This window comes from Euprymna scolopes, chromosome 18, assembly GCF_053919585.1.
Source record: "Euprymna scolopes isolate OS-2025 chromosome 18, ASM5391958v1, whole genome shotgun sequence".
Lineage (NCBI taxonomy): Eukaryota > Metazoa > Mollusca > Cephalopoda > Sepiida > Sepiolidae > Euprymna > Euprymna scolopes.
In genome coordinates this window covers 98,717,449-98,739,219 of record NC_136499.1, presented here as the reverse complement: position 1 = coordinate 98,739,219, position 21,771 = coordinate 98,717,449, and the positions used below count along the sequence as shown (strand labels likewise).

Below are 21,771 nucleotides of genomic sequence, written 5' to 3'. Positions count from 1 at the left end.
TTATTTAAATTAAATCAACACTTCTATAATGGAACTCACACCCATGGCATATATATATATATATATATATATATATATATATATATATATATATGGCTGCGCGTGGATAATTATATTATAAATAAAATAATAATATATGTGTGTGTGTAATTGAAATGAAAATTATTGAAATAATATTTAGTAATGAACAAAAATATTTTTTTAATTACTTATATATTCATCACTATTTTGTCTTTATTTAAAGACTTTTTCAAGATAATGTATTTGAAAAAAAATAATATACAAGTAAAATATTTGAAAATATTTTGTAATTTTTCTTTTATGAAGCAGTCATTAGAATTTTTTAAATTGTGTGCAATTATACACACACACACACACACACACACAAAGTAAACATTAAAAGAAAAACAAAAAAGAATTCCTTACCTCCCATATTGTGTTGAAAAGTAACTGTGTATTGTCACGAGCAAGATTTAGTAGATAGTCCTCTTTATTTTCACTGAAAATAAAATAAAAATAGCTTCTTCAAGTTATGGCGTATGATTATTCATATTACCCCCCCCCCCTTAAACGTTAAACTATTGTTGCTATCAACATTTATATAATACTTGGACTAACTTAATTATTCAACAGCAGGTTTCTCAAACTTTGTTTTCATGCCAGTTTTATAGACATTTTTCTTTTTAACTACAATCTTGGCCTTTAGGTGAAGATCAAAGTGTAGTTTCTTGTTCTCTGTTAGTGGAAGAGACAATTTTTATTTTTTTTGTTCCTTTTCTCCACATTAAAAAAACCACTCTGTCCCATGGGGAGGTATTGTAAATAGGTACAATAAAAGCATTTAAAAAAAAAAAAAAAAAAAAAGAAAAAGAAAAAAAATTTTAATCATTAGAATAAAAACTACTGCATTCTGGGACACTATGGCAAAAGAGTTGCCCAGTGTAAGATTTAACTGTGAAAAATGGCATAAAAAGTTAGAATTGATGGTGAACGCTTTATGAAAACCACCACATAGATAAAAAAAAAAAAAAAAAATTTTGCCTATTAAACAATTTATAAAGCTATTTAAACAGTTTATATCATTTAGTGTAGAGATACAAGATTAAAAATCCATTATACCTCTCTATCTTGTTTCTTCATTTTAGACAATCAAATCAAGTTATATTTTTATTTAAAAAAAAAAAAAAAAAAAAAAAAAAAAAAATGGAATACAATGATTTGACTAAAAAGCAAAAATGTGGGGGACGGGGGGAGAGGTATGGGGATGTGGTAAAAAAAAAAAAAAAAAAAAAAAAATGGCAAATTTCACAACCTGGTCAGTTATGCTATCGACACAAAGAGAGAGTTGTACATTTTATAAAAAGAAAAGATTAAATTTTCTTCATGTCCAAATTTTATCAAAATAACCCCTGAAAATAAATGTGGAAATTGAAGCGAATTTCACCAGACTTACTCATAAACTAAGTTGGCTTGCGATATTTTAATGATCTCAATAATCAACACAAGCAGTTAGAACCCAACAGATAAAAAGCCTTCTTTTTTTCTAAGTAATTGTCTATTGTAAGTTAAAGGTTCAATCCTCACTGCAGCTGATACTAATAAAATTGCAAACTACTGAACATTTCTGCTATTAAGATTCCCTGCTTTTGACAAAATGCATCTGAAAAAGGTCGGAGGTTGCATCAGGGTAGTTTTAATTATACTGGTCAATAACAAATTTGTTGCCAGAGTTTAGGGCAAATCTGATGTGCTGAATATAAAAATCACATTGGCTTAGCTCAATCAGCTCACTATGGCCACATGTTTTTTAAGGTTTTGTTCACATGTATACACATGTAGAGCATTTTAGAAGTTGGTAGAGGTAAAATGCCATATCAAATAATCGTTTTGATTGAAAATGATTATTTTAATGACAAGAAGTATCCAGGTTTGATTCTGAGTGATTATATCAAAAAGGAATCAGTTTGAAGTCATAAAACCTCACAATCTTCCAAAAGTTGGTGCTCAGCATTACATGAAGAAGTGTGCATGAGAAGAATTAGTGTCTTGTAAAGAAAAGGAACATCATCAACGATACAATACTCTTCCCGCCACTGCACATTAAGCTCGACTTAATCAGTTCACCAAGGCTCTGGACAAGGATGGTGACTGATTCACTTACTTGTGCCAGGCTTTTCCAAGATTAACCATGGAGAAGTTGAAAGCTGACATCCTTGATGGTTCTCAGATCCGGTAGCTCATCAGAGATGCATAATTCAAAAACTCAATGAACAAAGTGGAACTGGAAACATAGAAGGTTCTTGTTCTGGTAGTGAAGAATTTTCTTGGCAACAATAAGGTCAGAAACTAAACAGAACTGCTTTCAGAAACCTATGTCAAGATGCACTATCTATTTTCACATATGGACAGGTTTTCTGATGGGTGATGAGCAGGGGGAGAGATTTTTCAGGATCTGAAAGAGATGGAGACCAGGTATCAGAGTCACTGGGACACAGTCATGATGGTTAACTACTGTTGGAATCTGAAGAGACCTTCTTGCTGCTGAGCATTCAGGGAGTTTGAAGAAATGCAAGTTCAAGTCCTGAAGTTTGAACAATGATGAAGAAACATACAATTTACATGTATTTACCTTATATACGATTCAGTTTGCAGTAATCAAGGTTTCTATTAGATAAATATATGTTGTTAGTAAAACATTTATCTTAGAAACATTTAGGATGATATAGTTTGACAAAAAAATCAGCTGATAATACCACAAAAATGTAATCGATTTTGTCACAAGAGCTGATTTTTTTATTTTTTCAAATCAACTTAGCACAAAATCCTAACCTGACAAAAAAAAAAAAAAACAGATGGCATTTCCTTAACCAGCAGTATAAAAAATATTCTAAATCACGTGTCAAAATCTAAACAACATTCAAAAAGTAAAAAATTGTTGCACAGTGTAATCCAAACATTACAAGACCGAAATAATCTAACAAGTAAATTTTCTTTAAATTGAAAATGTAAATATAAATTATGAATTATACAAATAAATGATATTTAATTATTTGAAAGCTATTATATTCAATGACAAGATCTAATTTTTTTTTCTTTTTTAATGAATCTAGACAGTACAAGACCAGAGACTTTGATGGTATGACAACATTGAAAGAATAGACGAAACTTTTCAGGTTAATAGACGTAAAACAATTGAGTGAGTTTTATTTATCAGCATTTCAAACTGTGAGGCATTCAATAAGAAAGTTTAATTGTTTTTGTTTTTAGAATATGGTTTTTATAGATTTATTTTATTTGTTGAGGAGATTAACATGATCTCGGAAATTTATCGTTTCTTCTGACCTAATGTCCCTGAAAAAATCCTTTAATACCTGGTCATTTTGGTAAAAGTTTTTATGCTTCAAGTTCTTTATATTTACAATTATTTATTTATTTAGTTTGGTTTAGTTGACAACGAGAAAGGATTTAAAAAAAAAAAAAAGAAAGAAAATGGTGCAGTTTTTGTCTAGATGCTGGTATCTTAAGACAGCCTGATCTAATATTGCCAGTGTAGAACAGTTGAGGTAGCAGGACCAGTTCATAGGAGAAAACTAAAGAAAACAGGGAAGGAACTAATGATAAACTTGAGAGAAAGAAGAATAAAGACCTGGCCAGAGCTCAATTTCTAAAAGCTGACCAATTCATGCCTGTATGTAAAATGTGAACCAAATATGATAAATAAAATAAAATAAAGAATTTAAATGCTATTCATTCAAATCATGAATTGAATCTTAAAACAAAAGCAATTTTGGCACTAGTGTAGTTTACAAACCATGCTGAAATAATGCTAATTTTCAAAAATCCATTGTAGACTAAAATGTCAACGAACGTTGCATGTTTGCCATTACATCGGGAGTTGCCAAAATTTAGTAATGGAACTCATGATATCTCATTCTAACATTTAATAAACAACTTTATTGGTTATCTTTGTTAGCAAGAATAAGGAACCGCATTGTATAGAGAAAGGGTTAGCCGTGGAAAGAGTTTCTGTGTAGAGACGATGATTATACAGGCCTGTTGAAAGAAGAGTTCATGTATGTGTTTACAGTAGTAGTGAAAACATGCGTCACAAATGATTAGAAACAGTCCTGTCGCACGAGTAAAAAAGTTTGTGTGTACCGCATTAAAGTCTGTGTATGGAGGTAGCCATGTTGGCTTGTTCATATTCACGTCTTAGTCGAACCCGGAGCACGAAGGCCAGGTGAGTTTTGTTGAGTCCCGAGAGAGAAGCTCAGGAGTTGACAGGTCCATTCCACATGGAGTTGTTGTCAGTCCAAGATTTAGGAAGAAAGAGAGAGCATGTTGCTGGTTTAATCTTTTATAAACTCGATCACATGATTGAGAGCTGGCTTCTGATTGGACGAGTTAGGATGGAAGTGTATTTCAAAATCTCTATCATCAAGAATTCACTCCTGCTTGTATTTGTTTAGCGAGCCTGCCTCTGCTTTATCGTTATTTTCATGGCAGGTGCTCATCTGAACTTCAATCTCTGGTCCCCCCTCGCCAGACTTTCACGAAAAACACTCGTCTTGCCAGAACCACTATCAACAATTACCCACACTCTTTATCCGTGCCTACATCTAAACGTAGATTTCATGAACAGGGTTTCTTTCTTAGAACTGCTCGCCTGTGGAACTCTATTCCGTTTGCCTGCTTTCCAGCTGACTACAATCTGATTGTCTTCAAGTCCAACGTGAACAAGTTCTTATTGAACAGTCCCCCTAAGTAATCCAAGTTACAAAATTCCCACCAATGTTTACTACGCAAAAATCACAATGACTAATATATACCTATTAACCCTTATCCTCGAGTGGTCTCTGGGCCTAGATAAGCGGTGACCCCCATGTAAAAAAAAAAAAAAATCTGTTTGCTGCACCATTATTAACATGGAAAGGAGGGGGGCTGCAAATATTCTACTTTCATCTAACAATTTAATAAACAAAAGATACTGTAAAATTTTAACTTGAAAACCTATAAATATAAAAGCGAAAAGGTGTGTATGTATGTATGTATGTATGTATGTATGTATGTATGTGTGTGTGTTCGCTTTTTCTGTGTGTCTACAAAAGGCTTTTTTCAGAGAAGCGGTCGGTCGATTCACAACTTTTTAAAACTTTTTATATCACATATAAATCGTAATATCTCACAGTTAACAACGAAGCTCGCCTGTCTATTTAATTTGCTCGATTTCGGGAAGATAAATATTCAACATTTGTCGCTCACCGCATGTGGGTTAGTCTTTTTCCTATAACATCTTGGGGGGATAAAAAAAAGCGTTCCGCAGTAAATGAAATACTATCCCCCAGTCAAACTTGACCTCATTAACTCATTAAAACGGGCACCTGCTAAATCCAAGTAATTAAATAAATTCAAACATGTTTCCGTTAGCATCTCGCGGTGGGGCAATGGTTAACGTCGCACGTTTTTTTTTTCACACCTTAATTTACAACTTTGCCTCAAGGGTTCGGGTTCGATCCTCATACTTACCTACCAAAACATTTTTTACCCCCCCCCCCCGGAGTTTCCACACACACACACACACCTCCAAACACCCGGGCAACGCCGGGTACCCCTCGCTAGTCTTATATGAAAGACAGCATGACCCGTAAACTGCTATTTTAAACCAGCCCTTTTACATTATTAACTACTTATTTTTAATTTGCCTCCATATTGGCAGTAAAAGAAACAAACATGCTGGACAACCAAGATTGTTGTGTTTGGCAGCCATTTCTGTTATGTCTGACTTTGATCGTAGAAGTCAGAGTGATGAAGTAGAATAAACATTTGACACCTTATCACCATCAACAAGTGTTTGTTTTGAAAGAAAAAAAAAAAAAAAGCCTTGTAGTGTTTGGGTTATTTAATGTCGGATCCAATCATTTTGGTAAAAGGTTTTATACATAGACTTCATATCTGCAAATACTTACTCATCATGTTTGCTTTGACTCATTTACGAGCTATGTTCATATGATAAAACTGCACAATCCTTTCCACAATTCGACCCTATTTGGCAGAACTAAATTTTAGTCTACGTCTTGACTTGTCTACCAAGCTTCAGACATGAATGTCCAACAGTCTTTGTTTTACCAATCTTCAACGATATGGGAAACATTTGGGTGATCATCTCATCAGCAGGAGGTATTATTTCAAATGGGCTTTACATTCACTGAATTTCTTTTTAAAAATGAGATTATCTTAGGGGGTAATGTGTACTGTAAAAATTTCCAGGTGGGTAACTGGAGGCGCATTTAATTTACTGGGGGAGATACATCACTGAATAAATCCGCCTGGCAGGTAGATGATAAGGTGGGTACTCCACATAATGGTGTATCGGTAATCTCTTGCAAGATGCCTTCCTGAACCTGCATATCAAGCACGTTTGCTGCAGCACATGGTGACATCTGAAATTTGTGCAACACGAAGTTGCACCTAGTGGATGACTTAAAACACTTCGTAACTGGCTCAATCCTAATGAGCAAAATGTACACTCATATCCGAGTTCTACCAACAACGACGACGACTATTTAGACAATCCTAAACTATTCTTGAACTGAAGAGGACCTCCACAACCTATTCAGCCATATACAGGTCTGTTTGCTGTGTGTTATACTATGGATGTCATCACTCCCACTCGAGAGCCGGGGCTCTGATGAGTATTGGAAAGTGATTCACCCGGAAGAGAAGGGTTGTTGAAAGTAGAAAGAAAAGAACACTTCTCACACCTACCATATCCTATACCTTGATAATTTTGTCTCTGGATGGGAGGATTTTAACTTGTTTGAAAGCAATTCTATTTTTAACAACTGCGTGTCGGCCTTTATGGCCTACCATAGGCGAGTTAATATCAAGTAACAACAAATTGCCAAAAGAAATATTCATATTTTTAGCAAAACGTGCAGTTATTTAGTGATTTTTTTTCTTTTTTGGTATCGATTCTTCAAAGCATTTCCTATTTAATAGTATATTCGTAATATTGGGCTCACGAAAAGAAAATTATTCATTTATTTTTCAAAGATAGTGTTTTTCGTAAAAATAATTTTGTTTTTTGCTAATCCGAAAGATAATAATTATTAACACATTCAACAAATTTCACACTTTGAAATATGAAAAATTAAACACATTCACAAACTTCGGATTTTTAACCTTAAAATCTGATACGTGTTGCAATATTTTGGAACACTAATGGGGTATGATCCCACACAGTCCGACGATTCTATTTCTAAACGATGCTGCTAAGAACTGACGAATCAAATTAATTCACGTTCTGCTACCAACCAATCAGAAACCAGAGTTGCTTCATAAATATTAAACCTTTTCTGGAGCAATTTCACATGTTCTTTTCCCGGGTTTCGACACGGTAAGAATATTTTGTTCTGTGGAACTGTCTACTACAAACAAGTCACCTCCCAGGACTTGTGTGTAAAAGCGAACCATCTGAAACTGTTCTGAAACTAAAAATGGCTTACACTTGTGCAGTTTTTTTGTTTTTGTTTTTTACAATCTTCACCCTCTCCACGATACAATATATTTTGTTCAGTTTCGGCTGATTATTTTAAGGATATTTGTACCCACAAATAAAGGAGAGGGGGAGGCAAAAAAAATATTTATATATATATATATATATAATCGATATATATATAAATATCGATTATAAAAAATAAAAACAATTATAAAGAGCATTCTTCATTTAATAATCGGTGAAAATTTTGTATTGATTAAATAATTATTTGATTTTTGGTAGATTTTTAAAGAGAGACTCCGTCAATAAACACTTACTCCCTCCTTCTGGTTTGGTCGTGCTTAATCAAAAGTGATTTTGTCCAGGGCATTGATATATATCAGACAAGCTGACAAAGAATGTCAATAAAGACAGAGGGAACTTGATGAAAGACAAATATTTTGTTTTCCAAAGCTTTCCAGGCTGCGATACAAAATCTCAAAACGAACACTTTAATAAAAGTCAACAGCTGAAAAGCTGTGCAGATCGATAGAAGATAAAAGTTTCTTGCATTTGGTTAAAATTATTTGTAAATTCATTACCCTCATCTTTTTTTTTTTTCTGACAATTACACTGCGCAACCATTATAAGATTTATTTATTTTCCCCCCACTCTATATCTGTGCCTAAATCAAAACGCGGATTCCATGAACAAAGCTTCTTTCTTAGAACTGCACGCCTGTGGAACTCTGTTCCGTCTGCCTGCTTCCCACCGAACTACAACTTGAATGTCTTCAAGTCCAATGTTAACAAATTCCTAATGAACCGCCCCCTTAAGTAAACACTTCATCAAATCTCCACACTAACGTAATGTGCTTGCAATAACCCTTATCCCCGAGTAGCTTCCGGGCCTTGATAAGTGGTTATCACTGTGTAAAAAAAAAAAAAAAAAAAAAAATTACTATATCTAACAGAACTTGTCCAGAACTTCCTCTTTATTAAAAAAAAAACCCACATGATGTACGTAACTATGAGTAAACAAAAATATATTCCAAAAATCCCTGCTTTACTAATCAAGAAATGTTCAGCAGAGCTAGTCCCCATACTTTCCAAACTCTACAACAAATGCCTTGCTGAGTCCTGTTTCCCTAATGGTTTTAAAATGGCCTCTGTGGTACCAGTGTACAAGAATTCTGGCGAAAGGACCAACCCTCTCAATTATCACCCTATCAATCTCCTCCCCCTCTATGCTAAAATCTTCAAGACTAATCAATCAAGCACTAGTCCACCACCTTGCAAAAGCTAATCTTTCTGACAAACAGTACGGATTTACAAAATGTCGTTCTACTGCAGATATTTTAACAGTCAACTCTGAACGCATATACCATGCACTGGATAAGATGGGTGAAGCCAGGGCTGTAGCCTTCGATATATCCAAAGCCTTTGACAAAGTTTGGCATGAAAAGCTGCTAATAGAAAATCAAATTGTATGGGTATAACTGGACGAATACTAAATATAATTAGATCCTTCTTAGACAATAGGACCACTCAGGTTGTCATTGATGGACATACATCCAAGCAGCATAACATTAATACAAGAGTGTCTCAGGGGTCGATCCTTGGACGATTATTATTTCTGATATTCATCAATGGCCTCCTTGATAATATTGAGTTCGAGATGGGTATATTTGCTGATGATACACTGCTCTAACATGTATGAGGAAAGAACGAATGTACACAAATCCAAGACAATGGCTGAATCCTTAGAAAATGACCTCCAGGCCGTAGTGGAATGGGGACGTAAATGGATGGTTACATTTAATGCTAGTAAGACTAAGCTGCTCTCCTTTAACAATTACAAGAAGCCTCTCCAACCACTGATGTCCATAACAAATAACTCCCTACCTGTAAATTCTTCCTTCAAACTCCTTGGCTTACCATTCACAAGAAATATGAACTGGAATAAATATATCGAGGACATTGCGAAGGCTGCTGCAAGGAAGATGTATTTCCTCTATCGCGCTAGAAGACTGCTCACACCTGAGAGTATCCTGGACCTTTACAAGGCATGGAGTATTGTTGTCACATCTGGGCTGTTGCATCTATCACTAGTCTTTCTTTCTTAGATAGGGTTTAAAAAAGGGCACACTTTGTCAACTAGGCTCCAACCCCTGCCCCATCGCCGCAATGTTGCATCCCTGTGCCTGTTTTACAAGTATTTTGATGGAATGTGCTCTGATGAACTCATTGCACTTGTGCCCCCTCGACATACATATCCCCGACAAACCTGCTTAGCAACAAAATCACACCCCTTCACTTTTGAGGTCCCTAAATGTCAGAAAGTTTTCTACTCTAATAGCTTCTTCCCTAGAACGGTTAGACTTTGAGATTCTCTTCCTGCTACCTGCTTTCTAAACTGTACTGATATGCAGAAGTTCAAATGCAACGTAAATCTTAATCTTTCTTAGGAATGGTCTCAATTAAGAATAAACACCCCCAACCTTAAAAGCCGTTCTTTACATGGGGAAGTTAGGGGTCGTAAAAAAATACTTCTTTTCTTTTTTTTTTTTTGTAAATTTTTACGACGTGCCCCAGTGAGTGCCCCACTGCCCCAGCGTATTATAAACACCCCAACCTCCCCATGTTAAGAACGGCTTTCGGGATAAACCCCCCACCCACCTCGAAAGTTGTTTCTTAACATGGGGAGGTTGAGGGGGGGGGAATTCCGAAAGCCTTTCTTAACATGGGGTGCTTGGGGGTGTTTATACTACGCTGGGGCAGGTCGTAAAAAAATTATTTTTTGTCAACAAATGTTAAAAAAAAAAAAAAAAAAACAGAAAAAATAACCATCATTCAAAAAAAAAAAAATTAAAATATTACATTTTTTATAAAAAAAAAAAAAAAAAATCGATTTAGCGTTTCAACATTTGAACAACGCTCGTCGGCTTAATTGACAGAAAATCCCGAGGATCCAGGTCTAGAGACCAAAATAACAACAATGGCAATTTTTTTTTTTTTTTTTTTATGTATGTAGATTATGGACAGTGCTAGTGCTATGGTTCGTATGTTTTGGTGACAATTCGTTCATTCATTCTCGTATGTAAAATCAAAACAAATAGACATATGCTCCAAACTTCCGGTCACGTGTACGTGTCAGAGGGAGCGTTAATTACTTTCAGTGATGTGCGCGTAGGTCGTCCGCCATGTTTTTAGCGATTTTGGGAAAGTGGCAGGATTCTCAACCTCCGCCCATAAAACTTTAATTAAACTTGGAAATACGATTTAAAAAATAGCGCGGATCAGTAAGTGCACTAGCACCGATTTTTCAGTTTTTACGAAAGCTCGTTCCTATTTACAATGCCTCCCCACGGGGCAGAGTTAGATACCAGGGTTGTTTTTTTAACGTGGAGAAAAGGAACAAAAGTAAAAATTGTCTCAGTCGTGAAGGATTTCTCCTCCACCGACAGAGAACAAGAAATTGAAGTGCAGCATCTGAAGAACAGATACTACACTTTGATCTTGTCCCGAATTGTTAGGTGAAAGTACAGAATGATTTTTAAAAAGCTCCACTCGTCATGTTAAAAATGGGATTGTAAATAATCTTATTCTATCAGTATTATTTCCATATTCTGCATAAATATCTAATTTTTATACAGCAATTAAATCGACCCTTATTTTCGATGTTTCGTGCACCCAAAATGATATATACATAGCGACCTTTTTGTACTATCACAGTTTGATACAAACCACGCGGTTTGTTAAAATTGTAGGATACGATTTTACGTTTTCTTGTAGGTAAACAAGTACGAAATCCTTATATTCAAATTTAATAAAATGATCCAGTATATATAAGTTTCGAAAAATAGATAATAAAATGAGTATTATCTTTATTTGAGATTTAATATTTAAAATTCTCAGAGAAAATCTGTAAGATTTTAAACGCCACGTGGTTAATAAGATAACTGTTGTCAGAAGGAAAAGCAAGTAAAAAGCTTAATTACCTCAATTTTTTCACATCGATTGGATTGGGATCTGTGGCTAATAGATTTCCTTCGTCTAATTCAAGTTCAAGACCTTTTTCCACTTCGATCGATTTAAATGAAGCCTTTCTTTCTTGAGCTTCGCGCAACACATTTGCTACAAAATCGGCCATCTTTACTCGTAATTCAGACTGACGAATGAAAAGTAAGCTTTTATTGTACATTCGATCTTAGCCAATCAAATATGCCCAAACGTCGACGGAAATTCAAAACCGGAAGTAAATGTCTGTTTATTATTTTCCTTTGATAACTTTCTAATTTCTAGTAATTAATTTATAAATTGCAAGAAAACTCTTTTATTTTAATTGATCAGAACGTAAGTGATATTGTATTTCATAAAACTGCATTTTAAGGACATCTTTTCTAGATACTTAAATTTTTAAAAGTGATTGAATCAAAAAGTTTAAATCTCATTAGAAACGTGTAGTTTATTTATTTATTTATTTTAAGTTTTCATACTTTTATGCTATTTAACGCTCTCGGGAACGTTAGATACAAAACAAACCGGCAATTTACAAGTCGATCTTGGCCTTTTGGACAAGATCAAAGTACTGGTCGTATGTCAGTGGGGTGACGGCTCGCATCGATCCTGAGCATCCTCGCCCAATTACTGTATCCAATGTTGTGGACAACGTGAGGCCGCCGTGGGACCAGGAAAGACAAATGGTCTACGTTACGATCCTGGCCGTAACGAGAATGGTGATTTGGACGTCGCGTCTGCAAGGCTGCCGGGGGGGGGGGTGTTGTCTTTTTCTGATCAAGATCTGATCGCTTTCTTTAAACACCAACTACGGGTGAAGATCAGATGTGATAGAAGAAGGCTGCATTCGCGCGGCATTTGACAGAAGATGGATACATGTGGCAAGTCTGTGTGTACGAAGAGGAGCCAAATTTGAATACGTGTTCCCCGCCTAGGTGTGGAACGCGCAGTTCTGTAAAGTTAAATTAAACAAGTAGTCTCTCAGCTAGCTGAGTGTGTGTTCCATCCCTCCCCGATTAGGAAGCCTCCAAGATCCCCATCCCCTCTTACCTGCAATTTTTGTTTTCACCCCTTCCTCTAAATTTTACCCATCTTGGAGAAAAAGAAATACAAACTAACCTCCATCCCTTACCCACAAAAATTTTCTTTTCTCCATTCACCCCCATCTAGAGACTGACCCGCAGAAGCGAGGTTCCTTTTACAAAACTAGTGGAACGGGCAGTCTATCAACTAGACGGGGTTGGGAGGGTCCTACTAATCACCTTTTGTTTTTTCTTCCCCCTCCCTCGACACAAATGAATTATTGTTACCATTTTATTGTTATCTTTTTTGTTTTTACACGTCAATAAAAAATGTTTTAAAAATTGGGAGTTACTAGGACGTCCCCCAATATGAAAGGGTGAATGCGGTATTATGGTGAAAGAAGATACTAGCTGGGAGAAACTTTTGACTTTGTTTAGTTCTGGAGTGACAAGGATGACCAACGACCCCCAAAATCCCCCCTTTTGAGTTGGCCATGTGCCTAAGTTTTTTGTTCATCGTTGATTTTTTTTCTGTATTTTTTTAACATGAATAAAAGATTTAATATCTCAAAGTGTAGTATCTGTTCCGGCAGATGCTGCACTTGAGATAATTTGTACCAGTCAATGGAGGGGAAACCCTCTATACTGGGACAATTATTATTTTTGGTAACCAGAGTGCCCCCTTTTTGCCTACTTTTAGGGGAGCTGGTTTTTACCTCACATTAAAAACGGCCTTGTGCCTAATTTGCTCAGTGGGGGAGCAAATAAATACCATCTGTTCTTCAGATGCTGCACTTCATTTTCTTGTTCTCCTTCGGCGGAGGAGAAATCCTTCACGACTGAGACAATTTTTATTTTTGTACCTTTTCTCCACGTTAAAAAACGACCCTGGTGTCTAACTCTGTCCCGTGGGGAGGCATAATAAATAGGTACAAAACAAACCGGCAAAAGACGCTAAATTTGTCATATTAATAAATAAGCAACAATATGGCCTCGGGTCTTCTCACTAGCAACCCTAGTTATATACGGCATAATCAAGTTGACATACCGGTTCCCGTCAGATCACCAAAGTTATGCAACGTTGAGCCTGGTCATTACTAAAATGGGTGACCAATTTGGGAAGTCCAGGTGCTGTATGTAGGAGGACGTCGACACCTCCCTGCAAAAAGTTGCAAAAACCTAACGTCGTCATCTCCCCTAATGGGGATATACATGCGACTGGGGACCGCTTGTGAATTTCATACTCCCATGAAACTTCCTCCTTCAGAGGAAGCCGGTTAAATCCTGAATAGGATTGGTGCTGACTGCACACACACACACACACTAGCAACCCTCCCATTGCTTATACCTCTAACTTTACAGCTACCCAAGTAGTGCATGCAACACTTCAACACTGGCTACTGTTAAGATACTGGTCCATTTCAACGGTAGGTGTCACCAATGTTATGATATGTATGTATGGTAACGAGGAATGACCGATGCCTGCCAATCTATGCCAGCGTAATATCAGCAACGTGAACACGGATCAAAATCGCTCACACCTCACCGTAAACAAAAAAATAAAAATGTCAGAAATATGCATAATAGTCAAACGGGCATTTAAAAATGAAAATATTGAAAAAAGGTTTTTTTGTATGTATCCGTTTTGGACTGAAGATCTCCGAAAAGAAATTGGTATTTTTTTACAACCTGCCCCAGGATAGTATAAACACCCCCTCCATCACCCCATGTTAAGAACGGTTTTCGGATCAAACACCACCCAACCTCCTCATGTTAAAAATAGCTTTCGAGGTTGGAGGGTGTTTATTCCGAAGTCGTTCTTAACATGGGGAGGTTGGGGTGTGTGATAGACATAGAGAGGAGCTACCTCAGAAAGACAGAAAAGGAAAAAAAGAGGCCCAAGATGGCGGTTGTTGTCTTTTAAAGCCTCCGGTCACGCGTAGATCTTGAACAGTCTCATGTGGTATATGCAAATTGGATGTGCCCCGAAACATTATAAAAGGCAAGTCGCTGGGAGAAGTGAAAGAAGCGTTTAAGACATGCGAATAGAGAACGTCGACGTGTATCTCGTGTTGTGAACAACGAACTCTACTCAACTCAACTTGTGACTAGCGAACCTCTGCTTGATGTTTTAACCAAAATGTTTTGTTGCTTTGCGTTAGACAAAAACTTCTGATACAAGCTATTTCGGCTCTATTCTAATCATGGATGTAAGACAGTTTGACCTCTGACTCATCCCCGAGTTCAGTGGCACGGCAACAGACGTACCAATAGTAGAATGGCTAGAGGATGTAGAGTTGTGCGAGGTAACCAAGGTGGGGAGAGTACTGAAGGGTGTGACTCAACTTGTGGCGTTTTAACCCAAAAGTTTTGTTGCTTTGTGTTAGACAAAGACTTCTGATACAGGGTGTTTATAATACGCTGGGGCACGTTGTAAAAATTTACCAAAAAATTTAACTTAATTTGATCGATTAGTTTTCTTTGGTGTTTTTTTTTTTGGGGGGGGGGTACTTGTGCAGTTTAATCAAGACATAAAAAAATGAAAATATCGAAATAAAAGTTTGAATTGTACGTATCCGTTATGGAATGAAGTTCTCCGGAAAAAAAATTTCACTTAATTTCATCAAGTACATATTTTATTCATGAAGGGTTAAGCCAACGTAAATAAATAATGTTTGTAAAAGTGCAAAAGGCAGTGTAAGTAAATAAATAAAAAATGTAATGTACGCATGCATTAGCCTTGACTAAGGGGGGGACTAAGGGAGCGACCATTAAATAATTCTGCTGGTCGCCATGGAACTCAACGCCCAAGGAGTACAAAAAAACTACTTGAAATTAAGTGAAATTTTTTGGTACTTCTACACTTTATCGCTGAAACTGGAAACGCCATTTTATTTTGCGCACCTGTCGTTGAAATCCAAGGAAGAAATCAGTATTTTAAACCTATGACCGAAGCATGAAATAAATAACAAAAAAATTAAACTAGATAATGATTTTTCGGTTTCATTTAAATTAATTTGTTGTTGACCCTTCAAAGTTACTTTAATTCAAAAAAATATTTCATTAAAATTACTTATTTGTTTGAAAAAAAAATACAAAAAAAAATTATTTTATAAAAATCGAATGTTACTTTTAATATAAAATTGTTTTATTAAAATTATATTTTCTTACGCAAACTTTTCAATAAATGTTTTTACAATTATATTTGGATACATTTTTATACACTAAATGTTTTGTTTTCAAATGGCGCTGCTGCTCGCCCAGTTTAGACAATTATGAATATGTCCTTTTCATTTTCTGTTTTTAATATATATATATATATATATATATATATACATATATATATATATATATATATATATATATATATATATACATATATATAAGAGCAAACAGTTAATAAAACATGTTAAAAAAACACTTTGAAAAAGAGTTGAAAACATATTTAATCTGAAAAGGAAACACTTGATAAGTGGATAGTCCTTAATCCGCGGAGTTTCGAAGAAATACTTTCCTTCTCATCAGGGGGTAGGAATTAGCAAAATGCGGGATCGGATTGTGCATACAAAAGTATTTGATGAAACTGCAAGTAAGTCAAAGATCTTACTTGATAACAAAAAGTGAAGCAGAGGGAATATGGTGAAGAAAAAGGTGATTACACGTGAATGGATAGTCTGGTGAAAGATAAATAATCCAATGACGGTAAAATCCAAATATATAACTCCAAGAAAGTTAATTGAATTTCCATTTGCATAAGTAAAATCCAAGGAAATCACATAATTGGAAGATGGTCCAAAATAATCCAAAAGGCCTAAATCCATGGAATAATTCACAAATATATACAAGGAAAAGGGGAAAAATTTCAATAATATTAATAAAAGAAAAATAAGATATGCTTTTCATACGGCTGCCGCGACATTTATATATATATATATATATATACACACACACACGTTTCATGAAAAACTTTCCCGTTTTCATTAATTAAATCGAAACATTTCCAATAAAATAATTACGGATATATGTTCTCTTTTTCACTTTATTATTTTTATTTTTATTTTTTTCATAGTTCTTTCCGGAAGTAATTAATATCTAGTTTAATTTTTTTGTTATTTATTTCTAACTTTGGTCATAGTTTAAATACTGATTTCTCCCTTGGATTTCAAAGACAGGTGCACGAAATAAAATGGTGTCTCCAGTTTCGGCGATAAACTGTAGAAGCACCAATTTTTTTTTGTTATCGGAGAACTTCATTCCATAATGGATACGTACAATTTAAACTTTTTTTTCGATATTTTCATTTTTGAATGTTTGGTTAAACTTGTAGGGGAAAAGAAATTTTAGAGAAATTAAATTCTTCTGCCCCAAACAAAATAAATAAATGAATAAAACACAATGACACCTCCTTCTCGTTTAAAATACGCCGCATTTATTTTTCAACAAAAGAACAAGATGAACAAGCAAAGTTCGATCGGTAAGAGTTCTTGTGAAATCATTAAGGTTAGAATATTCAAATTAGGTGAAAGTCCTTTGTGGAATTACTAAGATTAAAAGGTAATGTTAGATGAAAGTCCTTCATTAAAATAATAAGATTGGAAGGTGAAAGTCTTTTATGAAAATAAGGTCCTTATTTCAAGGTTTTTGTTTTAACTGGCGAAGTTCACCTTATTCGAAAGTCCCATGAGGAAAGTAGTCCGTTGTTAGTAATTCTTATAGAAAATGTATGGAATGGGTGCGTGTGTGCATAAGTGTGGTTTTTTTTGGATGCCCGCGTGGCGTGAGTAATTATGGTTTTGACAGATTTGAAAACGACGATGAGAGGAAAACAAAAGACATGTTCTCGTATCAAGTTGAAGCAAAAAGAGAGAGAGAGAAAGAATGTTTGTTGCGTTTAAATACTTTTTGAATCGGATTCCAGCACAAGATTGCTGCTGCTGATATTTGGTTTGAGAAAGCGTTAAAAAACAATTTTCTAAAATTTCTCATTGGTCGATATTGTCACGTCGACCAGAAATATGTCCATTTTGCTTTTGTTGTTGTGAGAAAAGCACGTGGACGTATTTGAAATCATGTCGTTGCTAGAGAAAACTTATTTTGTGCAAATGTGTGGGAAATTAAAATCAATGAACGTTCGTTTATTTGTGCGCGAGCATGTGTGTGTGTGTGTGTGTGTGTGTGTGTGTGTGTGTGTGAGTGACAACACAAACTGTACAAGTACCGTCAAACACATTTAAAAGTTCAGAATATGGTTTTATTTATAATAAAAAATTAAATAAAATCATTTTTTGTTGTTGTATTTAAATATGCGTGTGCCGATTTAACACGCGAGAAAAAGATTATATCGTTCAATGTTTAACGAGATGTTGAATGTTCAATAAATGTTACCTTACGCTACAACAGAACACCGACCACTCTAATTTTTTTTTTAGAGGTATTCGATGTCGCTGATAACGAATCTGAGAATCAAACCCGTCGCAAATTTACCGTTGGCATGGTATGAACCCCTGGATCCTGGGACTATTTTGCCCCATTTCACCGCCTGCAGTAGTGTTTTCTTAGAGTGAAGTGACTTACCACATCGCGTAGGAATCTTTAGTAGACATTTGAAATAACAAGAAAATCTACAAAAAAAAAAAGATGTGGTTCATTTTTATGTGTGTTATGTAGTTTTTAATGCTTTTTAATTGATCTAAATAATTAAGTTTTCACGAGTGGTTTACAAAATCATATTTGTATGTTTTTCATTCTTTTTTGGGGGTATTCAATTATAGAACTTGTGTAGTTTAACAGGTGCTTCTGCAGTTTAATTAACCGTTTTTCTGTAAATAAGGCGCCGACATTTGCTGAGTAGAATACCGTTCAACATTTCACAAGCATTACATTGGGGTGGGGTTGAGGAGCGGCGAAAAGAAACAAATATTATCCAGGGCCAAGAATTTGCATAACAGCACCAAGATCCACAGCAGAGTCTATATAAAACCTAACATGACTAAGAAACAACAGACTGCCTAAAAAAACTTGCAGGCCCAGCTCCTGAAAGTTCGGAAAGAAGACCCTGCCAAAAATTGGATCATCAAACGGAGCAGAATCATAAAGCAGGCATCCAATTTTGATCCCACAGCAGTACAGCAAGCAAAAAGGACATAAAGATGCCTCCAAGGCCACAAGCGCAGACTACAGAATGGAAGAATCACAGAGACCTATATCAATACCATTTTTTCTACTGAGCCAGTGACCCTACCCTCATATTTTTCTCGTGAACTACTAGTGCTACTTGACACTCTTTGATAAAATCGTAACTTATGGTCTTAATACCCTAGTTGGGTAATCAATGACCTATACCTATGATAAAAAATATGATAAAACATATGATAAAACAAGCTCGTGTATCATGTTGTGTTGGATTTTTGTTTCATTGTCTTCTACTTCTTCCTTCTCTACTTCTACTACAATGGTAGTCAACAACAAAATGAAGGACATGTGAGGATCTGCCCGACTCAGAAACCAGGATCCTCCACACTCAGAAATTCACTGTCTTTTATGTTCTCTGAGACCTATGCATATGCAAATAAGTACAGGCCTCGCTTTTTGTCCAGTCATACTTAAGCAGTGCCATTTCTACGTCTGTCGTCATGACGTTCGCCTCACGGTTGATTCTGAGTTTCTCCATTTCATGTTGTCTGTCAGCCAGGAAATGTGATATACTCAGTGTCATCTGAAGTCTCATCATCCGCTCTGTTAGACAGGATGAAATTTGTCCCAGGTCGTATGTCCTTCACATGATGCGGGACGTTATCAACAATAACAGCCTCTGGGCTGACCACGTCTTTTATTGTTCCTTCTTGGAATTTGGACGTGCATCAATAACAAGGTGGCTCAAACCATACAGGGTCGCCCAGTCATTACAGGTTTTGTGCAGAGGCCGGTGATATGGGTACTGGATCGCTATTCCTTACCCAATGACTGCACCTATGATGGATGCAATGTTGTACCAATACACTGCTTTCTGAACAGAGCATCTTTTCCTATCAGAGTGAGGCATTCTCTGTGGTGTCATCCCATCCATAGGTCATAACCTTAACCCAAGACCTTATAATTTCCATTGCTGCTTAAAACCACTGACACACTGACAAATGCCCGATCAGTTTCTCGCACAGGGAGAAAATGGCATAATGTATCACAACCTCTGGAACATCTTGAATCATACTACCATGCTTCCATTGTAAACTGCCCCTACCCCCAGACTTCCAATCCAAGTACTCATATGCCATTTTCAAATTGTTCCAGGTCCTTGGTTTCTAGCTCAAACTAAAGAAAATCTGTTTCACTCGTTCCACAGGTGCCACGCTGTTATTGATGTATATATCGTCTACGTATGGTGACATTGCCTGTTGATTAGTTACATCCTCGGATAAAACAGCCTCCACAATCGCCTGTATAATGGACTGGGCCATATTAAGCCCAAATCCCTTCCTGGTCAGGCAGGTTTGGAATGGGCATAAATTTGCTGGTAGACATCGGGTTAGGGTTAGGTTAGGGTTAGGGTTAGGGTTATGGGCATAAATTTGCTGGTAGACATCAAAAGCCTTTCCAGCTAATCACAAGGATTTTACTTGCTTGACTTTGTCAACTCCTGAGAGTTTGCAAATCAGATCCACTTTTTCTAACATACAATAAACGTTGCTCCATTATATTTTAATATGAGTTTTAAGTCAAACCTTCCCTTAGCCATAATACCGAAATAGCTTGTGTTGCCTTTTTTTGTTTTGTCGTTTTCTACTTCTCTACTTTTACAATAGCAGTCGACACCGAAACAAACAACACACAACTGACTAAGAAACCAACCCCCCTTACACACACTAAGAAATTCACTGTCTTTTATGCCCCCAGAACCTACACATATGCAAATGAGTACAGACCTCACTTTCAATCTAGTTCCGCATACACAATGCCATTTCTGTGTCTGCTGCCATAATGTTAGTCTTGTCATGTAGTGTCTACAGCTGAAAAGCCATTAGGATGAGAGTACTCTGGCCTACAAAAAATATCTGAGCAGTCAGCTAACATTCTCTGGTAAAGGTGCCTCAGGTGAGTAACAATAAACTAATCCCTTCTCAAAGAAAAGGTAAAGCCTGGGAGGATGGATCTCCTGAAGTTGGCGACTCTCTTTTGAACCCTGTCCATGCTCTCGATGTATCTGTTCCAACTTATGTTCTCTGTGAACATTAAGCCAGGGAGTTTGAAAGAAGTACTTTTAGGTAATGTATCTTTAGCCATAGAGTGTTTCTGCCATTGCCTTAGATGTGTTCATTTGTTTTCCCCTTTGTGCCTGTTGGTGTCATCAGCAAATATCCCCATCTCAGAGACAATTTTGTCATGAATATTAGAAATAATAAAGGTCTAAGAACAATAAAGGTCCAAGGATCGACACCTGAGGTACACCTGCATTTATATCATATTGTTTAGATGTATGACCGTCAAGGACAACCTGGATTTTTATCTTATCTAAGAAGGATTTAATTATGTTAAGTATTCATCCAGTGATACCGTATGATCTGATTTTTCTGAGAAGACCATCATGTCAAAAGTCTTAGATATATCTAGGGCTACTGCTCTACCCTACCCTGCTTTGTCCAGTGTATGGCATATACATTCACGATTACGGTTAGGATATCTGCTGTAGAACGGGCTTGCAATTTTAATAATTGGCTCGATTTTATTTATTATTTGTTGTAATAGAATAGTTTTAATTTTTCTATCTCAAAATATTATTTAAAGTTAATGTATTTAATTTAATTTTAATTTAATTTATATTTAATTTAATTAATTTTTAATTATTAATAGCTCCATTTAAAACTGGAAGTAAGCTTATTTAGTAATCCTAGGTCCAAGTGGTAAAATCCTCTCCCCTGTCAATCCTAATCTTAACCCAATCCTTTCACTAAGTATGCCTAATAAACATTGAAATAAAACAAGCAGCCAATTAGCATGTGTTCGTTGGTTGTTTGGTTGGTTGTTTTGTTTTACGGCATATCAACCCTTTTCAGGTTATTTAATGCCAAATCTGGTGATTTTAAAGAACGATTTTTGGTCAGAGTGGACCTGAGAGCAATGGCAATTAAAGGGTGGCTCCACACTCCCTAAGGCCTGCAAGCTGGGGCCTCACCATCGGATATAGTTTAAGGTCATATCCAAGACCTAGCATGTGTTCATCAATATAAATAAAACCTAGCATGTGTTCATCAATATAAAT

At 35.9% G+C, this 21,771-nt stretch overlaps 1 protein-coding gene across 1 annotated transcript in view; it reads right to left on the bottom strand.

Moving 5' to 3' along the window:
• LOC145297706 (ribosome biogenesis regulatory protein homolog) overlaps positions 1-11,673 on the bottom strand; it is a 34,447-nt gene extending 22,774 nt beyond the window's left edge. Inside the window, exons 1-2 of the mRNA XM_080143905.1 lie at positions 11,478-11,673; positions 427-499 (exon numbers count right to left, since the gene is read on the bottom strand). Of these exons, the coding sequence (XP_080000031.1) occupies positions 427-499; positions 11,478-11,629 (225 nt within the window). The 5' untranslated portion in view covers positions 11,630-11,673. The remainder of the gene's footprint in view (positions 1-426; positions 500-11,477) is intronic.
• Between the last annotated feature and the right edge of the window lie 10,098 nt (positions 11,674-21,771).